Here is a 16,560-nt window from a genome sequence, read left to right as displayed (position 1 = left end):
CCCGGTGGCTTAAACTCACGCCGGGCGCATGTGCGTGTGTGCCCAAGATCCCGAGAGGAGAATGGAGGAGAAGGGATTGTGGCGTGGCCATCCCCACTGGGGGGTGATTTCTCGCTTTCTGTCTCTCTGTCTCTCTGTCTTTCTGGCAAGCGCACGTGCCCTATAGGAAAACCTCTCCAAAAAAGAAGAAGAAAAAGAAAACGGCAGCTAGTCAAAAGCATTAGGCTCCTAAAGTTACTTGATTTTGTGTGCAAGACCCTCATAATTTTCTTTTTACAGAGTTAATGTTCAGTCTGAAAGACACTGTAAAGAGTGAGAGAGAGAACAAAAAGGTCAGTATTGTGAAGTGTAATTAGCTGATTGGATTTCTGGGCCAAATTCCAGACTTTACCAAATCCACAACCCTCGCTGGCAGTTCCTCCTCTCTGACCCATTGCCCTTCTTTCAACACTTGGGATCTTCAGTCTCTTTTTTTAAGATTTTGCATTAACAATAGCTTTCCAGGTTTGGATTTATTTTGTTAATGTTTGATTGTTAGACTCAGCAGCAACTGTCTATGTAAAATGGTTTAAAGGTCTACTATAATCCTTCTTCAATGCTGAAGTTGTCTGAAAGTGGAAGTAATTGCGAACCTAAAGAAGTAACCTCACTGGCAAAGTTTTAAAGGTTGTTTGTTTTTTTTTTCTTTTTTTTAAATTTCACTTTGTTTTAAACTGAGCTACCCGAGAATACCGGGGGCATTGTACATGAGGTTGGAAAAAAACCTCTTGAAGATCAGCTGTAGGTCTTTGCCAGGGTTGTCCAAAATGGTTTAGTAATTCATTCACAAGTTCTTCTTCTATAATTAATCTGGGTTTTGACTTTCTCCTTTTTCATGAGGTTGTGGAAGTAACTCTTGACAAATTAAAGCTATCATGCCATTTCATATTGCTTCAATACAATAGCATGTTTATTGGGTGCTTACTACATGCTATGGGGTTCAAAGGTGGATAAGATGTAACCGTTAGGCAGCACAGAGTCTGAGGGGTAGAGAGAAGCCATATATATGACCAGCAGGTAGTGTGATGGTTAAGGCATTGGACACTCCCACATGGCTGACCAAGGTTCAAGTCCTGGACCTAGTGGCTTGCTTTCTCACTTTCTCTCTCTTTCTCTACCTGTCTCTCTCTCTCTCTAGTCAAATTAAAGTAAATGAATGAATAAAAATTTAAATATATATTTTTTGAAATAAAGAAACTGGTGTTGAAAAGTCATATGTATAAATAAATAACAGGTAGCATACAGAAAATGGTATTTAGGAGATACAGATCAAGAGAGCAGTGGCGGAAGAGGATGAGAGAACTATATCGACCATTTGCTAGGAAACATTTTTCAGGCAAGATATTTGAGGTTGGCTTAAAAGAATGGAGGACTTTCAATAGATGGGAATTACAGTTCATGGTACATTCTCAATTTTTGCTAAAGATATTAATGAAAATCATGAGATGTGCTTAAAAATGATGAATTCAGTATCTATACCTTTTTAAAATTTGTCAGAGGGCACATGGACTCGCCAGAGAGAGGGAGAGAGAAAGAGAAAGCATACACAAACACACCCATAGGGAATGGTCATGCCATAATTCTTTCTCCTCCATTTCTTACTCCTTTTGAGATTTGGGGAACATACCTACACATGCCTGGTATGTTTTTTCAAACTGCTGGGCCCAGGACTTCAACTACCGAGTCAGTCATGTGGGATCCAGCTTCCCTAACCACCACTGGCCCCTCTAATCTATACCAAAGTACAAATATCCCTTATGTGATAAATCCTAATTCAGCCAGTTCATGACATACACAAAGGTTTGTGCTTTTTGTTTGTTTGTTTTTAATTTAAAAATTTTTTTTCACTTCATTTTCTTTGATACATTCAATCACATTATTATTTGTCTTATAAAATAGATATTTCAACAGGTGAACATTCTCCCTAGTACAACTGATAAAAGTACTAAATATCTTCAAAGGATAATACCACACCTCTTTGTGCCATTAATGCTGTGCCTCCCTGTCCCTCCCCCAAATGTCCTTACTCAGACCTTCCTCTTTCACCCACACTATATCTGGTATTTTACATCTATATACTGTGTTTCTATATCCTTTAGTCAATTAGTTTCAATCATAGAGTGCGGACACTCACAATTGCTAAGTCATGGAAACAACCCAAATGCCCACGAACAGATGAATTGATAGAAAAACTGTGGCACATATACTCAATGGAATACTATTCAGCCATAAAAAAAACCCTGGCTTTTGACAGGAAGTGGATGAATATGGAAGACTTAATGCTGTTTTTTTTTTTTTGCTTTGTTTTGTTTTTTAATTTGCCAGAGGGCACATGCGCTCGCTACAGAGAAAAAGAGAAAGAGAAGGAAAGTGAGGAAAGCACCCTACATGGGAGATGATAATACCACAATCCTTTCTCTTCCACCTGCCCCTCCTTTCAGGATTTTGGGCACAGGCACACACTTGCCTGCTGTGTTTATCAAGCTGCTGAATTCAGGACTCAAACTGCACATTGAGTCATGTAAGAACAAGCCATCTTAACCACCAGGCCATGGGCTGGCTAGGATTTTTTAAATTAACATAAAAATGCTTATTAGATACAATTTCCTCATAAGAAATAATGTCAAGGAAAGAAATTGAGGATTTTGGTTAAACTGAAGGGATGTTATAGGCTAGATTTAGCAGTTTTCCAAGAATTGTATGTTTACCTGGGAAGTCCGTGAAACCTACAAATCCACAAAGTCAAAACTTTCTGTCCAACAATACCAACATATCATTTGTTTTTTTCACTGTGTTGCTACTTGGGCCAGTGGTGCAGGAGCAATGGCAAATACAACTGATGGCACCAAAATGTACTAGTAGTCATTGTAGTCTTCATTAGTGTACACTTGCAGGAAAACAAAGGGCAGTTTCACTTAAGTATATCATTGCTGAAGCTATAAAAAAATTTACTGAATCTCCACCCTTGAGGACAGCTTAAAATATTCTATGTTATCATATGAGAAATACACTTAAAGTATTTATGCTACAAACTGCGTGGCAATGTGTCTCTTAAGGAAAAGCATCTGTGAGATTATTAGAACTATGAGCTAAACAAACCTCTTTTTTCATTTTCATTTGATTGAATGACTGATAGACTATGGTTATGCAGACTTCTTGAGTATTCAATAGACATAAAAAAAAAAAAGAGCGTTTTTTTCCATGTCAACTTCGAGGATGAAGACCATTCTCAGCAGATTGTCAACATTCTAGAAATGTCAACATCACTCTGATGGGAAGCACAGTTATTGAGAAGGGCCCCAGTGGAACCCTGTGGAGAGACTTCAAGCGCATCAGTGTAGAGCTCAGTCTCCTTTGAAAGAAAAAGAAGAGGCTGCGGGTTTACAATGGTGGGGAAACACAAGGGAACTGGCTACAGTTTGCAATATCTGTAGTCACGTACAGAACGTGATCCACAGTGTTACACTGGGCTTCCACTACAAGATGAGGTCTGTGTATGCTCATTTCCCCTTCAACATCGTTATTCGGGAGAATGGGTCTCTTGTTGAAATCTGAAATTTCCTGCGTGAAAAATGCATCTGGAGGGTTTGAATGCAACCAGATGTTGCTTGTTCAATATCTCAAGCCCAGAAAGATGAGTTGATCATTGAAGACAATATCGTTGAACTAGTTTCAATTTCAGCTGCTCTGATACAGAAATCCATGGCGGTTAAAAATGAGGATATAAGAAAATTATTGAATGGTATCTATGTCTCTGAAAAGGGAACAGTTTAGCAGGCTGAGTAAGGTCTAAAAGTTCTCTAGCTACTACAGTAACAAGTCAGATGATTTCTAAGGCCATTATATGATATTTTAAAGATAGTAATAAAAGACAACAATTGATTTGAACAAAATAACAGAGGAGCAAAGAGAGCCTGCCAGTTCAAGAAAGCAATTAGTGGTATTTATTGCCAATGATAAACCTCAAATTTTCAAGAAAAAAAAAAAAATTTAAAGACTGTCCATACTCTATGGTAGAGATAAAAAGACTGGAGAATATAAAAGCACTGAAAATAGTTGTGGACACTGGAGACAGTGTGGAGGAAGGGTGGGAGAAGGGGAAGAATACAGGGAAGGAAATCAGGTAGAAAAAATAGAGAGGCAAGACATTTGTGGGATACAGAAATGGTTTATTGCCTGTTGATGACAACGTCTATTCTCAAGTGGACTGTGCTGAGATGTATTTCATGTTGGGTAAATTCTCATTACAAGCCAAATGATGTATAACAATTGAATGTTTAAAAAAAATAAGATTTTGGGACCAGCAGGTGGCGTGGTGGATAAGGCGCTGGACACTCCCACATGGCTGACCAGGGTTTGAGTCCTGAATCTGGTGGCTTGCTTTCTCACTTCCTTTCTCTCTCTCACTCTCACCCTCTGTTTCTCTCTGGTCAAATTAAGAAATAAATTAATGAATAAGTAAAAAAATAAAAATAAATAATTATTTTTTAAAAAATAAGATTTAAAAAAACTTGCACAGATAGTAGCTTAGTTAATGGAGGTTTGGGAAAATTTTTGAGTACAGGTTAGGATTGTTATAGAATACTAAATAATATTAATTAAACATGTTTGCTCCATAAAAGTGAGTTTTATTAAAAAAAAAAAAAAAAAAAAAGCTTGTATCTGCCACCATAAGCTTGAGAGCTTTCCAGTACTTAATGACTTTTCTGATGAGTCTGGAGGTGTGATTAATCAATGTGATTTTTTTTTAATCTTCCAATGAAAGTTATCAATACGTGGAAGATCTATCTGCACAGATCAGTGAGTGAGTGTTTTCCAGATGATGAATGTATGATGATACAAAATGAGTAAAAAGCTCAGAGTTCAAACATACAAGAGAATTTTAATGTACCAGGGCATGAAATGTTCATTTATATAGTTTCGTATTCCACATTGAAACAACTTGTCAAATTTTTATGTAGTACCAAAGGAAAGTGTCCACAATTATCTGAAAAGGCTACTAAAATTCTTTCTTTTCCTACTACATACCTAGGGAAAGCTGGATTTTCTATGAATATTTCAACCAAAGCAACATATCACAACAAATTGAATAGAGAAGGAGATATGATAATCCAGCTATCTTATATTTAGTCAGATATTAAAGATATTTGCAAAAATGCAAAACAATGCTATTCTTGCTACTAATTGGTTTCTGTCTGGGAGAACATGTTTATTTTTTATTTAAAAATATCTATGTTGGGCCAGCAGATGGTATAGTGGTTAAGACAGTGGATCCACATGACTGACCACGGTTTGAGTCCCAGGCACAGTGGCTTAAAAAACATGCTAGGTACATGTGCATGCATGCCCAAAATCCTGAGAGGAGAATGGAGAAGAAGGTATTGTGGTGTAGCCATCCCCCCTGAGAGTGTGTGCTTTCTCACTTTTCCTCTCTCTGTCTCTCTGGCAAGTTCACATGCTCTATGCCAAAAATCTCTTAAAAAGTCTGTGTTGGGGTCAGCAGGTGCCATGGTGGTTAAAGCTCTGGACTCCCACATGGCTGACCGTGGTTAGTCCTGGACCTGGTAGCTCGCTTTCTCTCTCTCTCTCTCTCTCTCTCTCTCTCTCTCTCGCGTGCGCACATGTGCACATGCGCGTGCATATGATCTATAGCAAATTAAAAAGTAGTAATAATAGATAAAATTAAAATAAACTTTTTTAAAAATCGATGTTAACACATCACGAGTTGTTATGTTTAAATGAACTATATCAAATATTTTTTATATTTCTCAATTATAATTTCTAAGATGATTAATGTCAACAGCTAAAACTTGTATAAACAAAAGTTATCTGGGGTTCTCAGTAATAAAAGTATACAGGAGTCCTGAGACCAAAAAGTTTAAGATCCAATAGTTTAGTTTATCCTAGCCTGCATTTATATATTATAAACTGGGATGTGTGGGACGACCAGTAAAGGATGGGAAGCTAGAGAGTGAAAGCATTATGGTCAGGAGGCAAATGGTACTGGACTGAGAGATAGTAGGTGGGTTCACTTCTCCAACAGCATTGGAGGTTGTCCAGGAAAGAAGTCTGTTAGAATGTTCTCTCTTTGCTTATAAACCAAAAACCAAATAAAGAAAATACACCTGCTAACTCACAATTCTCTACGGTATTTAACTTTTTCTAAGTAGATCTTGGTATAGCAACTAAATCACAGGGGGAGAACAAAAAAGTGTACTTAACAATGCCAATAAACACAGTGACAATGGAAACCACAGAAACTAAGACTTGCCTGTGTATATGCCATTTCTTTTTTCCTGGATACCTCTTCCACACATCACAAAAAATATGTCCCCGTGTATCTAGCAGGGTTGGCTGAGATTGAAGATTAGAAATGGGTGATGAGGCAGAAGCTAGAACAGAAATAAAAGCTATTAGGATGAAGCCTTAAGAGAATTGGTAAGGAAAGAAAAATGAAGCCTGACAACTGCCCATAGAGACCATGCATACTAAGGGCTGGATCTTGAATTCTGTAAAATTAGGAAGGCATTGGCCATGTGACTGAAAATCCAGACACTGAACAGCAAAACAAACATGTCTATTAGTAAAGGTAAAATCTACAATAAATCAAAATGGGTTGAAAGGCATCTTACTCAAATTGTGCAAAAAAGAAATATTTTAAAGATTTTCTGGTGATCAAAGCATATGTTCATTTAAGATGTGTGCAAGGGGCCAGATGGTGGTGAGTGGTAAAGTGCAATACTCTGTGAGACTGACCTATGTAGGGAGTGCTCTGGGTGCATATTCGAAGACCTCCCTAAGTACTCCAGGCATTCGAAGGATCAGGGGCTGGCTAAGGTTGGGAAGGTGGGTCCTGGCATCAGGACTGTTTGAGGTACTCGTTCTCTTTTTCCTTGTCTCTCTTGCACATGAAATAAATAAACAAACTTTTTTAAAAAGAAAAGTTAAAATGTATACAACATGGCACCAATATTTTCCTCATTTGGCAAAAAGCTTTTGTTTTATTTTAGTGAATGTAAATATAGTTAGACAATAGGGCTTCTGTAGGGATCTTCTCTGATCTTGGTGTCTCCTAGCCTATATATATGCTTTGCTTTTATCACTTCTTAAGTTTTTTAATTTGTTGTTTGTTTGTTAAATCAATGGATTTTCTTTTTTATTTCTTTTTGTATGTACCATAATCTAATCATTTCTTTCCTTCTTTCTTTCTTTATATATATTTTACCCCTATTTCTTTCTTTTTTTTTTTTGTTTGGAGAGGTTTTTGCTATAGGGCGCATGCATTCGCCAGACAGACAGGGAGAGACAGAGAGACAGAAAGCGAGAAATCACCCCCAGGGGGATGGCCATGCCACAATCCCTTCTCCTCCATTCTCCTCTCAGGATCTTGGGCATGCACGCACACGTGCCCGGCGTGAGTTTTAAGCCACTGGGTCCTGGACAAGAACTGTGGTCGACTACATGGGAGTCCAGTGACATACCCATTACGCTAACTGCTGATCCTGATATTTTACCCCTATTTCTGACTCTCTGCCCTTTCCCACCCTCTTCCCACACCATCTCTGGTGTTTACAGTTGTCTTCCATTCCTCCCTCACATTTTATTGATCACACAATTTCTTAAATAATCTAAGTTATTTCAATATCAAGTTCCAAATTTAAATACCGTGGTAAGGGAAGATATAATGCAATATATACGCTGGCTACTATGTAAATGGAGGGGAGAATCATGTCACATGCTGTGTAAAGGTCTAAAAGTATGAACTCTAAGGGCATAAATAGGTTATATCTATTGCAATTTGAATGAGTTTTAGAAGCTTCTGTGTAATTCATTCAACATGTTTTAATAACGCACTGGTCTAGACCTACCAGAAAAATGTAAAGAGCGGTTTTGTTGTGTTTGTGCTGTTTTCTTTCAGCTCCTGAGAACCATGTCTGTGCCCAAAGGTAGAGTTCTGGATAAAAACCTGGATGAGGAAGGGCTTGAAAGTGGAGACTGTGGTGACGATGAAGATGAGTGCATTGGAGGTTCTGGTGATGGAATGATGAAAGTGAAGAATCAGCTCCGCTTCCTTGCAGGTAACAGATCAGCGCTGCCATGAATATGGGCTAAATATGGCGAAATATGATGCTTGGGGAGGAATTAAACTTCAGCTGAACATGCTCTCTACAACTCCCTAAAATCTTTGCAATACACAATGCCACTGACTCCTCAAGAAAAGCCTATACTATTCTTTAAAAGGTAAAGTTTTCGGGTAGCCTGTTTTCCTTTTCATCTCTGGCCCTGGGTAGATTGAAAGGGTAACTTCCTGTTTTTTACTGTCTGAAGTGAACTGACCTAATCAGTGGGCTCTGTTTCCCATGGGAGATTTCTTTGGCTTATCTCTGTCATAAAAAGAAATGCAAAATAAGGAATGCAACTTTGGTAGTCTTGTGAAAACCAGGGATGCTTAACTTTCAAAGGAAGAGCATTAGCTGTCCCTGTCTTCCTAGAACATCATATCTATTTTGTTTTCTTATAAGAGTCTGATATAGATAGGCTAGGATACATCACTGCAGAGCTACATAGGAACAACAGCAGCAGAGATAATATAGGGCCATTGGGATCAAGAAGGCAAAACAACACTGAAAACTCCCACAAATTTGTACTGCATATCTCAGTTTACAAAGTACTTTCATGTGGATCACTTTACAAATTAAAAAAATTAAACTCAATTAAAAAATGAGATTTCTCTAAATGAAAGAACTGGAAATCTAACTCAGGTCTCGAGACTTCCACTGCCATGCTCTTTCCTCTACAATACGCAACCTTCTTGAAATCGTATGGGGCCAGCAGGTGGCATGATGGTTAAAAGCGCTGGATTCCTACATGGCCAACCACAATTCAAGTTTCGGAACTGGTGGCTTGCTTTCTCATTTTCCCTTTCTCTCTGTCTGTGTCTCTGGTTAAATTTAAAAATAATAATAACAAATTGAATTAAGTAAATAAATATTTCTTTTAAAAAAGAAAGAAAGAAATCCTATCACCCATGGTGCCAGCAGGGGATGTAGTGGTTAAGGTGCTGGGCTCCCACATGGCCGACTACAGTTCAAGTTCCAGACCCAAATGTGCGAAACTCACACCATGCACATGTGCATGCATGCCCAGAATCCCAGGAGGAGAATGGAGGAGAAGGGATTGTAGTATGGCCATTCCCCCCAGAGGGTGATTTTTTGCTTTCTCTCTCTCTGTCTCACTCTTTCTCTGTCTGGCAAGTCCATATGCCCTATAGCAAAAATCTCTTTCTCTAATAAAGAAGAAGAAGAAAAAAAAGAAGAAGAAGAAGAGGAAGAAGAGAAGTCCTATCACTGATAGCCTCTGAGACACTATGTACACCTATTACTCTTGCAGCCTTTTTCCTTCACTCTCTCTTTTACCTAAACCTACCCTAAAACTGAATTTTATCTAGTAGTCTTTTCTTAAACCTCTGTCTTTTCTCCCTTCTCCATTCTCCTTGTTTCAACTAGTTTTTTCTTATGATTTCTTTAAGTTCTTTTATTTTTCCATTGGGGTAAAAAAATAATAATAACAGAAAATCTGCCCTCTTAACAAACTTTTAAGTCTATGGTACAATATTGTTAATTATATCCACAATATTGTTTAGCAGATATCTAGAACTTTTTCATCTTGCATGACTAAAACTCTATGCCCATTAAACAGTAACTCCCTGTTTCTCTCTCCCCAAGCTCTTGACAACCCCCATCTTACTTTCTGCTTCTATGCATTTGAGTGCTTTAGATAGCTTGTATAAAGTGGAATTATGCAGTATTTGTCCTTCTGTGACTGGCTTATTCCACTTAGCATAATGTCGTCAAGCTTCCTCCATATGGTAGCATATGGCAGGATTTCCTTCTTTTTTAAGAGGAATAATATTCCATTGTACTATTTGTACCACATTTTCTTTCTTCATTCATCCATCGATGGACATTTAGGTTATTTCCCCATTGGCTATTGTGGATAATGTTACAATGAACATTCTTTAGCTATTATATTTCTATGGGGATAACTTTTAAAATCATTACCATCAGCCTCAACTGCCCTTCAAGCTACCATTCCGTATCTCCAGCTGCTTACTAATCATCTCTACCTGACTTCTCCACCATTATCCCCAACCTGATGTGTCATAAGTCAAATTTATTAAATGACCTTCCCAAACTGGCTTCTCCCTTAATATCCTTATTAATGGTGGTCTAATGCTACCACCATTTTCCTAGTCACTGAGGCTTAAAACTAAAGTCACCTTTGACTCTTTCTTCTCCATTGCCCCTCATATGCAATGGGGCCCCAAATCCCTGTTGATTGTCTTTTTTCTGCTCCTGTTACTGCTTCCTTTCTATTTCTGCTTCCCGCCCTTCTGCATATGCTATTGGCAATCACATCCTAAGTTGTCTCCAGCCTTCCAGGCTAAGGCGAGGTCGTTGGAGACTTGGGCTAGCAGATTAGAGACCAAAGAATGAGAAACCAAGGCAGAAGATTCCATCAAATTAATATGGCACAGCAGCCAGGTTCACCTTTGTAAAGCATCTCATTCCTCTCCCTAGCTCAACTGCCTTCATTCTGTCTCCTGTGCCTTGAGAATAAAGCTCAGTCTCTTGAGCTGAGTTCTGAGGGCCTTCTGGTCTAGCCAAAACTACCCTGCTCACTTTATTTCCCAATACTAGCCCCACTGGAACCCTCCACTTTGGTAGGAACAGCCGTATTCTTGCCCCACAAACCCCATGAACATAGTGTTCTTGTTTATTTCTTTCTTCATACCATTGCCCATTTTATCTTTATACAGCGACGCCTTTTCTTTCTTCTTAAATCATACTCATCCTTCCAGGTGCAATTCAAGTATGATGCACTGAAAAGAAAATAACTTTGGGAGTGGAGCAAACCTGTATTGAAATTCTGGCTTTACAACTTATGAGCTAGCATAATCTGGGACAAGTTTGTTAACCTCCTCTCCGAGTCTGCATTCCCTCATGCATGAAATGGGGATCACAACCCCACCTTTGTAGGACTATTACAGGACTAAGTCAGTGGGAAAGTTTATAAAGTCCCTAGCCCAGTGTCTAGCATATACTAGCACATAGTAGGTACTTCATAATTGTTAGTTTCCTTCCATTAAATCATTCACAGCCAGCTTAGTCCCATGTTATCTGTCCTCTTAATTACTAAAACAAATATTGCCAGTGCTTTCAAGAAATAATCTGCAGTGGCTCCTAGATTCCATAGGGCGTAAAACGAATACTCAGGGTCTGGCATCCTACTAAAAGAATGTTGTTTTGTTTGTTTTGGAAAGGGGGATATTTGAGAGATTTTTGCTATAGGGCATGTGCACTCACCAGAGAGACAGAGAGACAGAAATCACTCCCCAGGGGATGGCCACACCATAATTCCTTCTCCTTCACTCTCCTGTCAGGAATCTGGGCATGCACTCACAAGCGCCTGGTGTGAATCTCAAGCCACCAGGTCCAGGACTCAAACCACAGTCAACGACATGGGAGTCCAGCGATGTAACCATTACACCATCTACTGGTCGTAAAAGAATGTTTAATAAACATAAAAAGTAAAAATAATAAAAGGTAATGTTTAAGAGATGCCACACTCTAAACACTGTGCCAGAGCTTCACATACATTGTCTCATGTCATTTTCACAGCACTACTATGAATTAGGAGTTATTATTCTTCTCACTTGACATATAAGAAAACTGATGCTAGAAGAGAGAGTGACTTGCTTGAGGTCATGCAGTCACTAAGAGCAGAGTCAGGATTCAGGGCCAGGCAGTCAGGTTTCAAAGGCCACTCCTTGAATAAGTCTACTCTGACTTTTTTCTCTGCTCATCAAGACAATCATAAAAAGACTGAAGTCAGCTTTGCATTTTACTGCCTGGAAAAACCTGTGGTCATCTAAAGGTTGCCTAGAGGATTTACCAAAATGTTAACTAGTCCTGGCACTGACTTTTGGGACACACCAGCATTCATACCTCTCCCCAAAAGTCTCTGCTTATTCGTACTTATGCTTTCTTACCTATAAACCACTTCTCTAACTATTTCAAAACACCACTCCTCAATTCCATGATGACTTAGCTTTTTAAAACAATATTTGATGTGGAACCTTGACAAGAGCCTTTGCAAAATCTAAATAGATTACACTCCTGGTTTCCCACTGTCCACATGCACATTTATCCTCTCAAAGAATTCTAGTCTAATTGTTAGGCATGATTAACTTTAAGTGCTTTGTAAACTGTAAAACACTATACAGATGGCGGTTATTTAATTTATAGGGAAAATGATGCCTTGCCCCCAATATGTTACACTTGCCTAATATATTCAGTGAACTTACTAGCCTGAAGTTTCTTGTACCCCTGTTCAGTGCTTCTCATGGAGGGGCTAGATGGTGTTGCATTGGTAAAACACAATGCCCTGTGAGGCTGACCCTCATGGGAAGGTTCCCAGTTAGCATCTGGAGACCTCCCTGAGTACAATGGAGAAATGGCTTGCCCATGGTCTGGGACTGGCCGAATCAAGGGACTGGGAGCATCAAGACCCTATTGGGGGTGCTATAGCACTTCTATCTTTCGCTCTCTCTATTGCTCATGGAAGAAATAGGTGAATAAACTTATAAATGCATCTCACGGAGAGAAGACTCATTGCCAATCTGCCAGGCTTATGGCACAATAGCTATTTGGAACGGCAGGCTATACACTTTGGTCAGCTGTTACACAATTTTACCCAGAATCTGGGTAGATGCCATCTGGTCCTGGTGATTCATCAACATCCATTTATTTAGACAACTCGACTTGGAACACCATGTGCACTTACCACCATTTCATTTAGCACTCCAAATTGCCTCCTCCAAAAGAGAACTTGGTAATAAAGAAAATGGCTCAAACTCTTGTAACTCCCTTTTGTCTCTGAGCAGACTTTTTTTTAGAGAGATTTTTGTTATATAGGGTACATGCACTTGCCAGAGAAACAGAGAGACAGAAAGTGAGAAATCATCCACCAGGGGGGATGGCCACACCACAATCCCTTCTACTCTATTCTCCTCTTGGGATTTTAGGCATGCACGCACATGCATCTCACGTGAGTTTTAAGCTGTCGGGTCCAGGACTCAAACTGCGGTCGACTATGTGGGAGTCCAGCAGTGTAACCACTATGCCATCTGCTTGTCCCCTGAGTTGACCTTTTGCACCGAGACCAGCGAGTGGTACTATTAGCTGGCTCTGCTGGCTCCACTCTGATGTACTAGATGATGTGCGTGACACCTAGGTTCTGTTCCTGGCTTTACTTCTATCAACCATGTCCCTAAGGTAAATGTCTTCCACTCTTCAGAAGTCAGTTTTTCCATTTGTAAAGTAGAGAATGCCCAGTCAATTCTTGCAGGCCGTTCTAGTGCCAGTGGTCTGCGACTATATTCATTTCTTTAGCTTTGGCCCCTGGCAAGGTGCTTAATTGGAATCTTTTGGGGACATCTTCTTTTAAGTTTTTATCTGACCTTCAGGGTTCCCTGTTCTTTTTTTCTGAGCTGTATTTCCACTTAGAAAATATTTTTCCCCAGTCTAACCTCTTTGACTTTTCCAACCTGACAAGGTAGGCTTCCTACCAAGGGCTACCCACACACAAGTAACTCTCAGCACTCTTATACATCAGGATGCTAATAAGTTCTCAGTAGTTTCCAGGCTCTCTCAGGGGTATATTCACATTTAAAATCCTTCATTTCAAAGTTCACCAAATGGTCTCTTTTTCTATAACTCTTATTTCTAAATTTAACATAGAATTATTAGGGTCTCCCCTTTCTTTCTGATTGTTGAACTTAATTGTCAGTGAGATAACTGTTATATGATGTCATCTGGCAGAAGGGGAGAACACTGTTCTCACATGGCATAAGAGGTGGAAGGGCAAAAAGGGGCCTACCTAGTTTTTTCCAGCCTTTTTGTAAGGGTCTACTTTTTTTTTTAATAATTCTTTTAAAAATTATTTTATTTAACTTTATTGATTCATTCATTTATTTATTTCAGTTTGACCAGAGAAGGATAGAGTGAAGAGAGAGAGAGAGAAAGCAAGCTGCCAGGTCTGGAACTTGAACCGCAGTCAACCATGTGGGAGTCCAGCACCTTTAACCACCAAGCCACCTGCTGGCCCCAGGGACTACTCTTTTTTGATAAGGACTAGCCCTCACTTCTTAATACTGCTACATGAGGGATTAAATTTCAACATGAATTTTGGAAGAGACAGAAACATTCATACCAGAGCAGTGGGTTACTTCATTAGTCTGCTTGCTTCTCCAAATATTTCCCATTTCATAAGGTGTAAAGATTAAATAAAATAATTCATGCAAAGAATTTGGCACAGTGCCTGGTGCCTAATAAGTACTCAAAAACTTATATCTGCTAGCAAAGTTACTGGACTGATGCTACTGCTGTTGCTGCAGGCCTGTGGGAGCTCAGTGAGCCTATAGATGTACATTAGGATAGTCTTGAGTTATGTTTGTTTAAGATCCATGAAAGGCAATTAAACACAGATAAGCAATAGTCACCAAAATTCCCTCACCCCTTGCTACCTAAGTGGGGTTCATGAACCAGTATCATCTAGTAGCATGTTAGAAATGCAGACTGTCATGCCACACAAGTGCTACTGAATCAGAAGGCTATGTTAACAAGATCTCTAGCTGATTTCTTTTCAGCCCTTACTACCTTCTCATTGAGCACTTGTGGCACTGAGGCTTACTATTCAAACATCTAAGAAGCCACTACACTGCCCAACAGTGAGATGGATATTCGAGGAAATACATAAGAGAGCTCCAAGGTCTGGCTATATAGGTGATTGAGTAAGATACTTCAGTTCCAATCCTAGCATATTTACTAACAGTGGGACCTTGCACCAAGTTCTTTAGCTGCTCTGAGCCTTGGTTTCCCCAGTTATAAAATGGGCATAATCACTCTTGCCTTGCCTACTTCAGTGAATTATTGTGCAAATCAAATGTGTGAATGAGTGTGAAAGTACTTTTTGACTTGCTAAGTTCTAGAGATACCTTAAACAACCAGAATATTAATATTATCTTTATAATTTCAAAAATCTGTGGAAGCTCTTTAGCTTTTCAATATTCCTAGTCCCTGCTTTTCTGCAATGATTGAATTTTTCCAATGAATCTGGACACCTCTGTCCCCTCCAAAAACTGTTTTTCATCCATGCAGGACCTGGAACAATAAGTTGACTCTCTTTTTGTCTGGCGCCATCAGCAATGAATGTTCCTAGTTAAAGGCTTTCTTCAAGTTCTTATTGTAAGCTATTTGGGAAGCTGGCTACTCCTCATGCTTTGGCTGTGGCTGATTCCTGAGAAGCTTTGGAAGCTCTGGCCAAATGTTCCTGGCCAAGACGTGATGACTAACCATCTTAGACATCTGCCTCATCTCCATCAAGTCCCTACTCTTACCCACACAGAAACACATATGCATATGCATGCACACACACACATACATGCACATGCACACACACACACACGCACATACACACCCCTGCTGCTGAAAACACAATTGGGACAGATACTCATGAAGCAACTCCTAGCAAGAAACACCCATCTCAGAGACATCTGCATTATCATTCTCCACTCCTTATCCTCCCTGAACCAGTATTTGCTCCAGCTTATACTATTCTATGGGTAGAGCCAGAATACTCTGGTAAACCTAATGTCTTTATAACCCCAAGTCTCAGGAAAAACGATATTTCAGTCTCAAGTCTCAAGTTGGACCAGAGATAATCATGGATACTGGAAAAACCCTTTTTATTTCTATGAGGAAAGAAGAAACCAACTATAGAAGGTAGAAATACTCCTTGTTGCTATGTGGGAGTAAGAGGGGCTTGAGCTGGTTGGTAGTGGGTTGCAGAGTACAGTACATAAAATGTCTTGGGCTTAGGACTTGAACCAAAATTAAATCCCAATGGCTGAATTTTGCCCATGGTAAACAGATATTTCTTGTGGAAATGCTTGCCCTCAAGAAACTTTCAGTCTTGCAGATTTCAAAATGGGGACTGTAAAGAGAAAACCCACTACTTGTTCCTTGACTGAGGGTGAGGTAGAAGGTAAAACCCAGGCCTAAGCTGGCCCCTTTTGCCACTCTTCTCTATCATGTTCTACTCCTGGTGGGTCATCTCACCCTACCAATACTAAGCCATCAAGAATTCATAGCTGTGGGCCTCATGATTCTCTGTCTGATACTCCCTGTTTGCATCTGCAGTTACTTCAAATAGTGGAGGCAAAATAACAAAAACTTAAAAAAAAAAAAAAACAGTAATTCAGAATTTTCTTTAAGCCAATGATTTTTATTTTTTTAAGAATTATTTTATTGGGACCAGCAGTTAGCGTAATGGCTATGTCGCTGGACTCCCATGTAGTCGACTGCGGTTTGAGTCCTGGACCTGGTAGCTTAAACTCACGCCGGGTACGTATGAGTGCGTGCCCAAAATCCTGAGAGGAGAATGGAGGAGAAGGGATTG

General features: G+C 39.4%; 1 protein-coding gene across 1 annotated transcript in view; it reads left to right on the top strand.

The window, feature by feature from the left end:
* GPC3 (glypican 3) overlaps positions 1-16,560 on the top strand; it is a 488,207-nt gene that overhangs the window by 412,529 nt on the left and 59,118 nt on the right. The window contains exon 6 of the mRNA XM_006171443.2: positions 7,958-8,117. Coding sequence (XP_006171505.1) covers positions 7,958-8,117 — 160 coding nt within the window. The remainder of the gene's footprint in view (positions 1-7,957; positions 8,118-16,560) is intronic.

This window comes from Tupaia chinensis, unplaced genomic scaffold (assembly GCF_000334495.1).
Source record: "Tupaia chinensis unplaced genomic scaffold, TupChi_1.0 Scaffold149560_1, whole genome shotgun sequence".
In the NCBI taxonomy this organism is placed as follows: Eukaryota; Metazoa; Chordata; class Mammalia; order Scandentia; family Tupaiidae; genus Tupaia; species Tupaia belangeri.
The sequence above is the reverse complement of the archived record's forward strand: the minus strand, read 5'-3'. Positions and strand labels throughout refer to the sequence as shown.